Source organism: Fulmarus glacialis, unplaced genomic scaffold (assembly GCF_000690835.1).
Source record: "Fulmarus glacialis isolate BGI_N327 unplaced genomic scaffold, ASM69083v1 scaffold36027, whole genome shotgun sequence".
Classification (NCBI taxonomy): domain Eukaryota; kingdom Metazoa; phylum Chordata; class Aves; order Procellariiformes; family Procellariidae; genus Fulmarus; species Fulmarus glacialis.
Genome location: NW_009221909.1, coordinates 1 through 15,445, shown reverse-complemented (window position 1 = coordinate 15,445; position 15,445 = coordinate 1). Strand labels below are relative to the sequence as shown.

General features: G+C 44.7%; 1 protein-coding gene across 1 annotated transcript in view; it reads left to right on the top strand.

Annotated features, from left to right (window-relative positions):
- The window catches only part of PDPR (pyruvate dehydrogenase phosphatase regulatory subunit), a gene marked incomplete at its 5' end in the record, with an annotated part of 12,083 nt that extends 4,587 nt beyond the window's left edge, over positions 1-7,496 (top strand). Inside the window, 9 exons of the mRNA XM_009581279.1 lie at positions 54-178; positions 1,846-2,001; positions 2,101-2,234; positions 2,628-2,776; positions 4,103-4,215; positions 4,581-4,675; positions 5,319-5,408; positions 5,686-5,868; positions 6,844-7,496. Of these exons, the coding sequence (XP_009579574.1) occupies positions 54-178; positions 1,846-2,001; positions 2,101-2,234; positions 2,628-2,776; positions 4,103-4,215; positions 4,581-4,675; positions 5,319-5,408; positions 5,686-5,868; positions 6,844-7,248 (1,450 nt within the window). The remainder of the gene's footprint in view (positions 1-53; positions 179-1,845; positions 2,002-2,100; positions 2,235-2,627; positions 2,777-4,102; positions 4,216-4,580; positions 4,676-5,318; positions 5,409-5,685; positions 5,869-6,843) is intronic.
- Between the last annotated feature and the right edge of the window lie 7,949 nt (positions 7,497-15,445).

Sequence of the window (15,445 nt, the reverse complement as noted above, 5' to 3'; positions counted from 1 at the left end):
TTTCCCTTAAGACATTGGCTGATATCTCAGTCTTTCTTTACTTCTTCCATCAGGTACCTGGCAGAGTGGATGGTAAATGGATATCCGTCAGAAAATGTCTGGCCTCTGGATTTGAAACGTTTTGGTACTCTTCAGAGCAGTCGCACTTTCCTCCGTCACCGTGTGATGGAAGTAATGCGTAAGTGAGGTCTCTGCATTCAGCGCTGGCCAGGATGTCCAAGATTTTCCTCTTTGCTGCCCTGCCTCTCTTCTGTCATCACTCTGAGAACCATTTTCCTTCTTCCTGGCCTCCTTTGTGGCAATACAGCCTCTTCCCAGGAGAAAGGAAAGGATGGTGGTTTTTTGTATTGGCAGTGTTCTTATTAACTTTTCTTAAAGAAATGCTGTTGGTACCATGCTTTCTCCTGTTTCTGTGCTTTGCCTGTGGTGTGGGGATATTTGTGCATGTCTTTGTAGGACTCCAGCCTAATAGAACAATACCAAGGTATTAACTGGGAATATTATGATGTCTCAACCATTGTTATTCTTTACACATCATTACAGTGTGGAAATACTGTCACTTCCACCTTATGAGTATGTGATCCAGTTATCTTACATCATTCAGGAAGTCTTCGTAGACATATGCTGCTTTCTCCTGTCAAAGTTTGCGATAAATACCTTGCAGAACAGATTCGAGATGTTGTTGTTCCTGTCTAAAACTATACTTAGTTTCCTCCTATTGTTTGATTATCTGTCCTGAGATAATGTCGACAACTTCTTTTCAAGTTCCAAATAGAAGTATGAAGTGCTCCACAAGTTGCAAAGCATGAACGATTATTTGAATACCATGTCTAAACTAAAAACACGTGTTGGGTGAAAGCAGAGAAGTTGGGTAAACCTCTTAGCCCTGCTGTATCCAGGAAATAAAAACCTTATGCTTTGACCTTCCTCTCTCTATACTCTTGGCATTATTCTGCAGTTGCTTTCCAATACAAATCTCGATTCTGATAGCTACAGAATCACTTTAGGTTTTACAAGATAAGTACTATATTCAATTTCTGTGATGTTATGTTTCCATTCTAATCTATTCTTCCCTCTGCCTACTCCTTCAGGAGTACCAATACCAGATAATGCCAATAAAATCATTAAATCATTAGCTATGAGGCAAAACCAATAGAAGTATTCAGTAAGAAATGCTCGGCTCATCTTCAATTTTAAGCGGTTTATGACCTACGTAGTAACTTAACATTTATAAAGCAGTATTCAAGCATCCTTGAGTTATTACTCCCCACTGGTAACCAGGGAGGATGCTAAACATGTATTCGGGTAACTTGTTTTCTAAATCAGAATATTCTATATTGGCTGAAAAGATATAGGAGCCATTTGGAAAAGCTTCAATAATTAGAAAAGGCTGAACTGCCAATATTTAAGAAGGTAAATTAGATGATCCTTGTAGCTGTGGGTTGCCAACCCAGCATTAGTATTGTCAAAATGGTAAGTGTCTGATATAGTGTGCTGTCAGGTAAGAATCATGCATAATTAATGCTAGTCAACATGACCATGAAAAACAGAGAGTGTTTGTTGTCTTGACAGTATTGTCATGAGACTGTAAGTATTGTCATGAGACTGTAAGTATTGTAAATATAGGCGTTCTGTGCAAATATTGTTACTTTGATTTTGAATAGCTATAAATGGATCAAAATAGATTTGCCAGTTTCCAAAAATGGAAAAGAAAGGTCAGGACTGTTTTGAGGGAATTTCATTAGTGGTTCAGATAGTAGTAAGTATGTTTATTGGTAATCTGAAAGAAAATTTTCGATCAAAATAATCACTTAGCCTAATAATGGATTTTTGTAACCGTTGCAGCCCTCATGTGTGATCTGAAAGTTCCCCGTTGGGACTTCCAGACTGGCAGGCAGCTGCGTACTTCACCATTGTACGACCGTCTGGATGCCCAGGGAGCTAGGTGGATGGAGAAGCACGGATTTGAGAGAGTCAAATATTTTGTCCCACCTGGGAAAGGTGAGATCATATTTTCCTCTGCCTAGTGCATCCCTATTGGTCTATGTAAGATCTTAGTTCATCCACTTGATGAATTGTCCCTTTGATTCTTTACGTTAGATCTGCTGGATTTGGATCAGAGCAAAACCTTTTACAAACCAGACTGGTTTGATATTGTGGGTTCCGAAGTCAAGTGCTGCAAGGAAGCGGTTTGTGTCATTGACATGTCATCTTTTACCAAGTTTGAAATAAGCGTAAGTACCTGGGAAGTGACAAAGCATCAGCCTGGTGAAAGTGGCCTTTAGTTTCTTATTGACTGCTTTTGCAAAATTCTGTGTGTCCTGTTGAGGATAGACAGAGGAAGTCAAGCTGTATGACCAAATTCAGGTTGTACCACAATACTTAGCACAGATTGCTTTCTGTCTGTCGAAGGCCCAGTTTATAGAAATACCAGCTTAGTCTATAAATAGAATTTGACCTCAGGCGCTATGTCACGTTGTATCCTATTACGCTTGAGACATCAGTGTCACTATCATTACAAATTGAAAGAATTTGGGCCAGGACGTTGATGCGATCTTAAACTGCCCCAGCGGATTTGTATGGCTCAGACAGCTTGTCTGACTTTCTCTCCCTTTCAATTCATGTAGTCCACAGGAGACCAGGCCCTGGAGAGTCTGCAGTATCTCTTCTCAAATGACCTGGATGTGCCAGTTGGGCATGTTGTGCATACAGGCATGCTTAATGAGAAAGGAGGTTATGAGAATGACTGCAGCATAGCACGATTGAGCAAACGCAGGTAGGTACGCAGACAGCATCTTTATCCATCACCCTTTGGGTGTTAGAGCCTTTAAGAACCTCTTAATGGAGATCATAAACTTTTTTCCCCTTTGTAAAGAAAAAAGAAAAGTCTTGATTCTCCACTTATGTTCCTAATTCAGTAAATCAAATGAGAGGGAGCTCTCAAATTTACCAGTATTGGGCAAAATACGCCTTTTTCTGGGACTACAGATGAACATAGATTTCTACAAAATGTTAGGTCTTCAGATGTTTAATTTCTCAATTGAAAGACAAGTTGTTTTCAGCAGTCATTAGAGTTTATTAATTTAGGTAATCATTTAAAGTGCAAACCAAACGGTTCCTCATTGGCTCCTGGCCAATCTCCTCATTGGAATTGCATGCTGAAAATACTATTTTTTGATTATTTCAACTTTCATTGCAGTATGGGTACTCTAATTCTCAGCTCTGCAGTCTCTCGTGGTTCTTTTCTGTGCTCTCTGGTGCAAACTGACATGATCACAGGATCTCATCCTTAGACTCAACAGTTTGGGCTCTCTTTGGCATTTCTCATTTTTAAAAACTTCTTCATGGGCATGTCCCAGCTGAATGTTGGTTTTGTTTCTCTGGGCCATTTTCTATGCGTGCTTTCACTGTATTGGTGTGAAAGCATTCTTTGCTGCTCTTTCAATTAGAAACAGCTTTTCTTTCTCTTCCTATTCTGTCTGCATTCATGTATTGCGTAAAAGTATTGTCCTTCTCTGTGTGAAAACAGTAGCTTTCCTCCTTGCCTAGTCATTTCTGCAGATGTTATCTCTGTCAGTAATGTACTTTAACTCGCAGTTTGTGTGAGAGAGACTTACACAACAAGTAGCTCATTTTCACATATCAAGTGGAGTTCTGTTTTTGGAAACTGTTAATAATAACCACCATTGTGTGTGAAAAGTCTTTTGATGAAACAAGAAATTGCTGTGTGAACCAAGCACTCTTCTGACTGCCCAAGTAGACAGAATCACTTGTGGCGAAGAGCCTGTGAATACCTTCTGCAAAATGATTGTGACTTTTGAGATACCCTGTGAACTTTCTGTAGAACTGCCTGTGTTCCCCTTCTAGTCAGTTCTTGTCACCAGACTACTGCTAACGCTGGAAGGCTGGGGTTTCTTGCCATGACAGATGTGATGGCATTGATCCAGAGACTTTAGCTGTGGTTTTCGCAAACCAGCTTGTTTTGGTCTCCTGTTAGCTTGGAAGCTGCTGAATGGCTCCAGTAGTTAGTGAACAAAGAATGAACTGAATCATCTTGTGGCAGACCATTCATTGTTTCTTGGTTTCCATTTGTCTGTTCCAGCTTCTTCATGATTTCCCCTACTGACCAACAAGTCCATTGCTGGGCCTGGCTGAAGAACCGCTTGCCCGATGACAGTAACCTGACCATGGAAGACGTGACCTGGAAGTACACAGGTAAGAAATCACTGAAAGCAGACCTCCTTAAACAGCCTGAAACTACAAATGGTGTCTTGTGCTGCATGCCAATTAATTGTTTAAGGTGTCTAGAGTGGTGGCTGGGTCTCCTTTCCAAACAGTTGGATGAAAACCGCAGTTCAGAGACTTCCCTCTAGTAAGCCATGAGCTGGGAGACAGCTTTCCTTTCCTGCGGACTGTCAGGAGAGAGAGTTTAATGACTTTCCTCTGTTCTAAAATGTAAATGTACCTGTTAGTTCAATAAACACTAAGACTTTAGAAACTGGGGCATGTGTATATGCAAGTTAGACACCAGGCAAGACCTCTCCAGTCTCATCCTAATACCGTTATCTTCCCCTCTTTAGCTCTCAATCTTATCGGCCCTCGTGCTGTGGATGTCTTGTCAGAGTTGTCGTATGCCCCGATAACTCCAGAACACTTCCCCTCTCTCTTCTGCAAGGTGAGTGACTGTGCTTCCTTCCTCCTCACCCTGCTAGGTTTTTTGAAGCATGTGTGGAAGGAGGGGAAGAATTATGTTTTGGGTAGTTAGAGGAGAATTTAGATTTACATATAGATTTACTGCAGTTACCGAGCTAGGTTGGTAACGTACTCACTAGGTTCACTTTAACGATTTCTCTTTGGGTTCTGCTTGCTAAATATATAGGTGAATATGCATTTGTTTTCAGTATTCCACTCACTGTAGGCTTGGTGCCATTTGATATCTTGGCATATTTCATATAATCAATTATGAAGCTGTCAGTCAGAGCGGCCGCTGGGATCGGTGACTCGGGAGTTATTGTCTCCTGTCACGTTAAAAGACTGAGCAGATAGCTGCCATTCAACTTCTGTCTCATATCTAGAATACAAGCCTTTCCTGACCTAGTTCCAAGGCTTATTGCCAAGTGTCATGAAGTGATTAAGAAGTCTGGATAATGTGGTACCACTATTTGAATTTTTAAATCTAAATTCTTTGCAAGTATGTGCCGGTGGTGAAGTGGAGGAAGGGGAGAGGGCTGGCCAGTGTGGTTTGCATTATGCATTGTGCTCCTGGATCGCTGTGCTGTGTTCCAGTTTGGATAATTTCACCCCCTCTGATTCTGCAGGAGATGAGCGTGGGCTATGCTAATGGCATCCGTGTGATGAGTATCACTCACACAGGAGAACCTGGATTCATGCTTTATATCCCCATAGAGGTAAGAGTACACTGTAGCCTTAGCTAATTAAAAGAGTTGCTTGCATGCATAATGAGAAACACTTTCGAAATTGACTCAGGGTAATGAAATGTCTGGTCTGTACCATGGGAAAGCTGCCTGCAGGCACCAGGGGCAGTTTGCCTGCTTTGTATAGCATTCCAGTCGGGCAGACCTCTTGTTCTCCGGAGGCAGGGCACAGTAACATCCATGCTAGTGTGTCAGATGCTGTTGCTCTCTCCTGGCGTTTGTCTGCAGCTCTGCGTTTCACCCTTTGCAGTACGCCCTTCACGTGTACAACGAGGTGATGAACATGGGACAGAAGTACGGGATTCGGAACGCCGGTTATTACGCGCTCCGCAGCCTGCGTATTGAGAAGTTCTTTGCGTTCTGGGGCCAGGATCTGGATGCCTTTACCACTCCTATGGAGTGTGGACGTGAGTTCCAGGTCAAGCTGGAAAAGGTACAGTGGAAAACTGAAATCAACCTCCTGCAGCGGGGTCTGCTGTGGCAGCAGGGGTGGGTGGGAGAGCAGTACTGAACTGGGAAGTCTGCCATCCAAGTAGGTAGGTATATCAGTTTTTTGATGGAGCTGTGTGCAGTGCGTAACTATAACTTATATTCTTGTACTTCATAAAGGTGCTAGAAATATCAAAAATACTCTGTCTTCCTCCTTCCTGAGCAGCATTCCCAGTGATCCATGTAGCATCCTGTGTTGCTCATGTGTGCAATGCTCAGTGTAGTGAGGGTGCTGTGTACCTTACAGGTGCTCAGAGTTCATGTTTCTCCCAGCTGTTTTCCCAGTCTGATGAAGCAAAAGCCAGCCTGTGCACCAAGTGGCATTTAATGAAGTTAAATATGAGGATAGGTGCCAAGAACAGCTGTTCTCTGTTTTTACTAAAACAGGGGAGTTCTCTGTTTTTATTAAAACATAGAACAGCGTAGAGTTGTACCCTGCTTGTTGTGGTGGCAGGTGCCATCTCTGTCACTTGCTTGTTGCCTTCTTTCTCGCGTCTTTGCAGGAGCCAAAACAAATGCTGGTATCGAGTAATTCAAAGAAGGGAATGTAGTGATTAGGGACACAAATCTCATGTGTTGTCACAGTTTCCCTCTGGTTTATAAAACATGGTAGACTTCTGGAATGAGAAAAATGGCAAAAACGAGAATGGTGACATGTTTTCACTACAGTGAAAATTAGAATGAATTTTTTAAAGGCCCACTTCACAAATATTTTTGTGTCTTTTAACATCTGGAACAACAAACATGGCAGGAAAGCTTCAGTCTGAGCTGGGCTTCTTGCTTATAGAAGCGGCCTGTCTTGATAGGGCCTGAGTTCCAAGCGCAAATTCACCTTGTGGCAGTAAGCTTGTCTGCTGAAACTCAGCAGCTGCTAGAGTTGGTGTTCCTTTCATCAGCTGATGCTTCCTTTTCTCCACAGGGAATGCAGTTTGTTGGCCAGGAAGCACTGTTGGAGCAGAAGCAGAACGGTGTGTACAAGCGCTTTACCATGTTCATTCTTGAGGACCATGACACAGATATGGACCTCTGGCCCTGGTGGGGGGAGCCCATTTTCCGCAACGGCCGCTACGTGGGCAAGACCACCAGCAGTGCCTACAGCTACACTCTGGAGCGCCACGTCTGCCTCGGCTTCGTGCAGCACTTTGATGAGAAGACAGGAGAAGAGCTGGTGGTGACAACTGACTTCATCAACCAGGGCGAGTATGAGATCGACATTGCTGGGCAGCGCTTCCAGGCCAAAGCCAAGCTCTACCCCTTCAGCTCCCTCTTCACGCACCGTCGCCGCAAGGATGAGGTGGAACTGAGTGGCTACCAGAGGGAGTAGTGCTGACTAGACTTGACCCGCTCCTTTTCCCAAGCTGGAGTCTTCTCCCACCATCTTCCAGTCCTCTCTCCTCACCCCATATATTTCTTTCTTTTCTTTCTTGTCTTGTAACTTTTAAACTTTTTCCAGTGTGTTACATTTTGTATATTTTAAAACTTTAATTTTCATCCCGATCCTGTCTGTCTCCCTCCTTCAACCCTCTGCTTGCCAGGCTCCCCCGTGCCCCAGTGGATGAAGCACAGTGCTGAGCATGCATCCAGAAGTCCGTGGGAAGCCCGTATAGGAGTGAACCCCACCAGAGGCCCTAGCCATGTGGTGACGGGAAGGGTTCGGGTGAACCCCTGAGGACTACAGCCTTCCTCTCTCCTCTCCAGCGTAAGGCGTGGGACAGCAGGTATTTGCTGCCTGTAGTTCATAGTTCAGATGAACGCTGTGACTTCACCCTGCTCTCCTCATATCACGCTGTAGAGGGGTCGGTGCGTCGATGCACACAGCAATAGAACGATCAGCTACCTCACTGGCACGAGACATAGCGTTGTGTGAGCAGCAGCCAAGAGACAGGTTTTGGTATAGTCCAGCCTGTCACTGCCCCGCTTTGTCCACTATTTTTTTTTCCCTAACAGGGAGTCAAGTAGATTTAATCATCAGATCATTGAGATGACAGGAGCACTGGTAAGTTGTTGTTGTTGTTGTTGTTGGGATTGGATTTTTTGCGTGGGGTCACTGAAACTAAATGGCCTTCTTGAAGATCAACATGTGTGTTTCACTTCTGTAAAGGAATCAGATTTGGGGTTTTTTTTATTAGCAAAAATATGGATTTCTAACAAGGACAGATGTTAGTGTTTAATGTTAATAGCAATGTTGAAATGCTGCTTCTGTTTCAGCTGCACAGTGTACAATCTCTGTGGGGATTTTCTTCCACTTTGTTTATGTGACTTGGTCAAGCTCATCTGGCAAGGTTCATGTAAAACTTATGTTGGTTTGGGGAACTTGAGCAGCAGGAGGGGACAACATCTTGTGGTTATTTTGAAATTAGAGGAAGAGACCCAGCATTTGTCTCACCTGTGGTGCTGGCAGTATTGCAAGAAACACTGGGTTTTCTTCTGGTGGTGAGAAAGCATCTCAGCAGCTCCTGCTGGACTCGAGAAGTTGTCTTCTGTTTTTCTCCTCAAATCTGCTGCACTTCTTACTTCTCTCTCTTAGTAGTACCTCAGCTGAAGGGATTGAATAGAGGGAGTGTAGGGAGTGTGGCAGTGGGATTATAAATTACTTTTCTTCAGCAAAGCTCTTTGCATCATGCTCCTCATACAGATGCTTCAGACCGTGCAGCTGGGATTCACCCCTTCTTCAGGTGTCAAAACGTGCTGATTCAAACACTGATGGTAAATGGTAAAGAAGTGGGGGGGATGCTGAATTGTATTGCACACATTTACATCTTCTTCCCATTGTGAGCACAATCAAAAGTAAAGATTCTCTTTATTTACTTGAAAAAGATCTGTTAAACGTTTTCCCTGCCTCTGCCACCCGCATACTCGTCATGGTCTTTCTGCTCCGGCATCTTTCTGTCTGGAGTTCAAACACAAGGTTGCACTGGTATCTGCCCTGTCAGCCATGATGAACACTTTCTCTATGATCTAGAACCTTTTTTGGGCACTTTCTTTTCCAGTTAAATGGCGAGCATCACAGTAAATACGAGCTCAAAACCTTGCCTGGTTCTTGTTTTAAGTTTGCTTTTTGCTGCTTTAGGTGCTTCAGGTTATGCCTTCGGTTGAGTCTTTGGTCTGCCAGTTCATGATCTAGGTGTTCTCAGCATGCAAAAGGAGTCAGATGGCCCTAAGGCAGCAAAGGTGAAAGTCCAAAACCTTTACACCTTAAAGCAGGTTGTCAGAGCAAGCTCCCCCATTCAGGGTGATACGGAAGCTGTGAAACCTGGGAGAGTCAGGAAAGGGTGTAAGAGAATTAGGGATTTGAGCATGTGGTGTAGTAGGTTGAACGTAGATGTCACTTCTTCGAGCGTGCTCTCCTTTGTGAATGGTGAATTCGTTTGTAGTGTGTGACCTCTTCAAGGATTTCAAACTTACTTTCAAATTGACATGCAAAAATCCCCCAGTCTCTGAAACGTAGTGACCGTAGTAGGACAGCTTTTTGGGATCTCGCAGCTGAGATTACCCTGCATGGCTGTTGAAGGCGGAGATTGTAATTTATTCCAAATTCCCCTATTATTGCTCTCTGAATTAAAATTTTGCCTGGTATGTCGGGATTAATTGCTTAAATGAAAGGTTCATAAGGCATCTAATAGCAGTTTAAAATCCAGTCGCTTCTTGCATGTCTTTCCCGCATAGAGGGATACTGAGATCCCACTATTCCCATGCTGGATGTGCGTACCAAGGAGGACCTCTGCTCTACCAGCCTGTCACCTGGGAACAGTGCACCAGGTCACTCAAAAATACTTGTCCCTCCGTTGGTTTTATGGGATGTCGCTGTGCCTTCCTTATCCAGGGAAACAGGCATTTGACCAAACAAAGGGTTTTATACCTGATACTCGGGATGTATCTTAGAGCAGCCCTTCTGATAAGAGTTTATTGACCATTTGTCGTCACTGGTGAGGCATGATACTTCTTCAGGAGAAAACAAAGTGTATACAGCTGAGGTGAGCTGAAGTACTTAATGCACCTCCTGAAGAGAAATTTTAGCTCGAACATTCAGTTTGTTCTCTGCAGAGTTAGAACTAGTTAAGACCAAACTGGAAAGTTAGCAGCATGCTGTCCTCTACCAACCACTCGTTCCTGAAGTATCATTTAAGTTGCAGCCAGATTATATTCTTCCTTGTGATTATTTTTTCTTTTCCCTAATTTATAGGTGCCTGTTAGTTCCTCAGGCAACTTTTGATACGGGTGTCTCTTCCCACAGCAGTTCTGACAACAAAATTGTGTTTTATGAGCTACTTTTGTCATTATGTCTGCCTAGGTTTATTTTATGTCTAGATCTATTGACTTTTCAGTACCAAAAACAGAGCGTGAAAATAATTTTCCATCATGCCAGAGTGATGCTTTCTGTAATGTTATGTTTGCTGCTTGAGACTTAGAGATAGGTGGTTTGATAATTTCAGTCTTGCAGCTCATTAACGCCTCCTCTGGCTTTCCCTGCTATGAATTCTGATTCTTGTTTCATATCCGAACCTGTAGTCTTCAGCTGCTGTTCAAGCTTAGTCGATGTAATTTCTGGCAGCTATTTTTAACCTTATAATGTTGAAGAATAGTTTGCCTTTACCAACTCGAATACCTGTCAAGGGGACAATTGGATAGCATGTTTTAAAATAGTGCTAGCTACCGAGACCGAGGAAGGTCCTTCTAGTGTCATGTTCTCTTCCAGAGGTATTAAATGGTGATGTAAGACTCTAATCCCTTTATCTGATGACTGAAAGTAGAGTGCCTAAAAAAAGAACAACAAAATCAGTTCAAGAGTTACCACCTTTAGTACAACTTCAAATGAGAAAATTAGAAATCGGATCTTGGAAGCTGCTATGACATTGTCTTAGCATCTAAGATGGTAAATAATGTGGACTATAAAATTATAAATCATGATTCTAATCCTTAAAACTGCCTTAAAATGCTTTCTGCTGAGAAAGGCGGTTTGTTCTCATTCTGCATGGTAAGACTGTGAACCTTGGATGGGAAATACTAAAATAGCATCCCCCTCCTCTGCAGCGAAAGGGGTGACGGCCTCATTCTGTGCTGAAGCAGCAGCAGGAGGTCTGCCTGTGCACCTCTTGCGTAGCAGTTGCAAGGGTGTTATCAGTTCTCTGAGTCTTGCTGTCCAGAATGGGAGCAGTCCTGTAGATTTGGTTCATGCAGGCAACTTTGCAAGAGAAACACTCAAAGGGAAGCTAACTGGAGTTTAGTATGAGAAGATAATTCCTCTTTTTGGCTAAAATATTACAGGTTGAGCATAACCCATTTTAGAATAAACTTATTACCCATCAGTGACAAAGGAAAGCGTGGCCCGTGGGGAGATACGCCACTGTGGGTGCGTGCACTTGGCACATGTAGGCTTGTTTTTTCTTACCCCAGAAGCCACCATCTGAGTGGGTTTGCTGGCGTGGCAGTGGTGAATCCATCTAAATGTACAGCATTCCTGTACGCTGGAAGGGCTTGCTTGCCCAAGTGTCGTCTGCAGCGTGGGGAACCTGTGTGGCAGCCTCTTCCATTACGTGATTTCTCCAGAGGTATTTATGTTGTCTTACCCTTGTTGCGTCCTTTCCTAAATTCTTACGTTTTTTTAGTCCTTGAGTGAGTACTGAAAGGCTTGAGTAAAAATGGTATTAGAGAAGAGGGACTTCATTGTTCACATTTAACGATCTGAGGATAAAATTAAAGCAGTGTGTTTAGGAATGATGTTTTCTGTTTCAGGAGGGTGTGTTATAGTGATTTTCACACCTGTGTTTGCCAGACTTAGTTTCTTCTTGTTTTCTCGGTGCTGACTCCAGTATCCAGATTTGATGTGCCTTTTTGGACAGTTTCTTATTATTATTTTGTGGCAAGGAGGGGAGGCTATGTGAAACTTGCACTGCATCTCCAAGTCTTGGTGTAAGCCTGGATTCCTCCTTTCTGCTGTTGCGTTCAAGCTGCCACTGATCTTGTTGCTTTTCCTGCAAGACCTCCAGCCTATGCTGCTGTAGGACCTCTCGTGCACAAGGTTCCTCTCTTGGTTCCACCAGGTGCTTCATCATCTGGGCCAGGTTGGCTCTAGATCTGTCTCTCTGCATTGATTTACGCTCTTCAACTTTTAGTTGGTGCAGATACCAACACCCGAAGCCTCAGGCGGGTTTGTGGCCACTGTATTCCATCGTTTAACCCTCCCTCTCCCTCTGTAGGGGTTTTCCTGCTCTCCTTAACACTTCCCAGTCTCCTTCCTCAGGCACCTGAGCGCATTAGTTCCTTTTGCCCATCAGGGAGCGAGGCATGGCGAAATAAAAACAGGCAAGGGAATGGCAGAGCAGCTGAGCTGAGGTGGAAGGAGAGGCGTGATAGCGGTTTGATCCTTTGCCCATTACTCAACCACTTAAGCCCAGCCTTGGAGAGATGATCAGCCCTGATTCCCAGCTCAGGGACAATCTTCCTCTGCAGCCATAGTGCTGGACACGCGCTGAGTGATGGCAATGGCTCTGGACAGAATCGGGACAGCGTTATCGAGGAAGCGAGAGCAGCAGTGGCACTCGATTTCCAACATACGTTTCCCTCTATCATTTCTCGTTCCGATGAAACCATGCTGCACGGAAGAGGTGGGGAGCGTGCTCCAAACACTTGTCTCTCTCTGGCACGTTCTTGCAAGTGGTGTCTAACTGTAACGGTACAGCACTGACATCGGCGTGCTGGGGCTAACCTTGTCCTTCCAGCACGCTTTAACCAAAATGGTTACATTTTGGCAAGAGATCTACAAAAACAAGGTAGTTTCCATGTTTGGCGGGGGAAGTTGCTTGCAAGGGCAGAAGTAGTTCTTACTTCAGACAGAACACTTAGCTGCTGATAACGTCCAGCAAAACATTCACAACCTTCAGATTTGTCTTCCCAAATGATTTTGTTACACTACTTGGTCGGGTTATTTTACGCCCATTTCGGGATGCTTTTCTGTTTCAAACTACCTTTTCATTAACTGTTTGTTTGGATTTTTATTAAAAAATTCAACATTCAGTCAGGGAACAGGACTTGGGGGAGGAGGAGTTAATGTCATCAGGTGACTTCAAGCTGTCTCTAAAAAGCATTTGAAAACTTTCTTTGCACTTTAAACTTTCCTTAAGCATTGTGATTGTAGTGTGCTTATAGCCCTCGGCAAGAGCAGTCTTTGCATTTGAGGGAGGAAAAACTTTAAGTATTTGTAAATGCCTTAAAGCTTTAGGTATTTGGGCACTGATTGTGCCTGCCATTTGATTTTCTTCCTGGAGAGCTGTGTGCTGAGTGTACAGAGCAGACACAAACGTCAGCAGACATTTTTGAGCAAGCACTGGGGATGGTGGAAGCCGCTGTTGCAGTATGCTGCTGGTCTGAGGCTGGAATCTGTATCGAACTGAACTAAATGAGCTGGGACCCCCCGTGCCTGTACAGCTGTCTGTGCTGACACCTTCCCTCTTCTTTTTTTCCCCAGAAATGGATTTATTTGGTATATCACTCATGCTATAATGGGTTTTATTCTTTCTTTAAAGAAAGAAACCTCGGCTGGTACTCTGTGAGTGTCCCATTGCATTAAAGGAAATAAAATTCTCTGCTTGAACACTTCCCTGCTGTACCAGCTGACATTTGCAGGCAGGAGTCAGGAGAAGCAGGAGCGGAGGGGATCTTCCACTGCCCGTAGTGTTGAGATGGCTCTGAGACTTCTCATCTCCCGTTTGTCTCAAAGCTCTGCTGGATTCCCGATGTCAGGCTGGCTTCTGAGTTACAGCCCAAAACAAAGCGCTGCTTTGCAGGTATGGCACGCTATGCTGATTTATGCTCAGAGATACCATCTGTTCGGAATAAGGTATCTCCGTGAAGAGGAGTGGTAAATTATAATGAAAGAGGCACTGGAGAAAGGTTGCCGTATTGGTTTGTCAATGCTGATAACAGCCGATCTTCCCGCACGGATGCTTGACACCTGCTACAAGCAGAGCAGGTACTTGGGAGTCGTCAGCCATCCCAACTAGGGCATGATCCATTTTGTAGGTAGGGGGAAAAGTCCTTTCGCCGTCGCACCACTGAGGTTTCTTCCACACTACAAATAATTTTCCCGTAGTGGGACAGGTTTCACTTTGCCTTTCTTCCAGTATAACTGGAGGCACATTAACATCCCTGAAGTTGTTGGCGGGTTCTCCTGCGCCTCGTCAGGCTTTTGCGGCAGGGCACGTCCCTGCTCGATACGTGCTTCAAGCCGCGCTTGTGGGAGAGGAGCATGCCTGCCCTGCGAGTGCGGTTGTTTCCAGACCGCCTGCCAGGCAGCTGGCTGATGGTAACGTTCCCTGCATCTTCGGGAAAAGTTGGGGAAAACCCCTTTTGGCCCAGATCAACTCCTTGCTGCTGCTCCTGAGACAATGCGCTTTCTTCCTGCCACTCTCTGCTCTGTTGCCAGCTGTGCACGCGTGACGGCTCCTGCTGTCGCCGGTTTTACAGGAGACCTGAGCAATGTGGGAGAAGGGCTCCCTGCTTCTTGGACAGGTACCCGGTGCAGGTCTTCCGAGCAGAGACTGCCATCTTGTGAACTGCACCACACATCCCTTCTCCACCATTGCTTCTGGTTATCAGGTGCACCAATCTTCTTGTCCAAAGCCCCTTCATGCTTTTATCAATCTCCCGAGACCAGATTGAAAGGGCTGGGAGGACTTCTGAAGTGTGCTACTGCCGAAATTTTAAGAACAACTGAAGTTTGAACCTGTGAAAACATTTTTCTAGTGCCTTATGCTTGTGAATGTTGTGCAATGGATGTAGCTGAGGTGGAACAGAGCAAGGAGCAACTTCAGTAGCGTGGTTCCCTATCCACTACAGCCATCTCCCTCTCCCCTCGCAGGGTCTCAGCAAGCAGACGCCAACAGACCAGCTCTAGCAGCGCGGGGATGCTTTTTAATCCCTTTGAGATCTGGGGTTGTAGAAATGTTAAACTGTAAAACCTTGCGCCGGGTGGTCTGCCTTTGAGGGGAGCAGTGGTCTCACCTCTGCCGCTTTGGGATTCAAAGGGGTTTAGGGGAGACAAAGCCGCTCCGATTGCTAGACCCCGTGGTGGAGGGCACAGACAGTTGTTCCCAAGCGCACAAGTCAGGGTGAGTTTGCTGCTCTCCACTGAGGCCATGTTGTTATGTATGCTGTATTTATATCGTGCTTTATTTCTTTTAATATTTTGGTTGGCTTAAATGTTGCTAGGTTTGTATATTAATAAAGAGGCGTTTTAACTACTCCCGAATTTGGCGATTTGTTACGCAAGAGCCTTGTGTGTCTTTCAGGCTCCAAACCCCCTGCTCATCTGGAATGATCCCGCAGGGACGCCGGGCCTGTTGCAGGGTCCAGCCTTTGGCGGTGGGAGCTGGAGCAAGCCCTGGCCCTGCTGGGTAACCCCAAGGAAAGTCGCTTCCCCTGCCTGCGCCTGCACCCCCTTTCAAAATTATGTCCTCCAAGAGTTTGTCCATGTCCTTCCCTACGCCCGTGCTGGGTGCTTAGTGGCATGGGCTGTGTGGGAC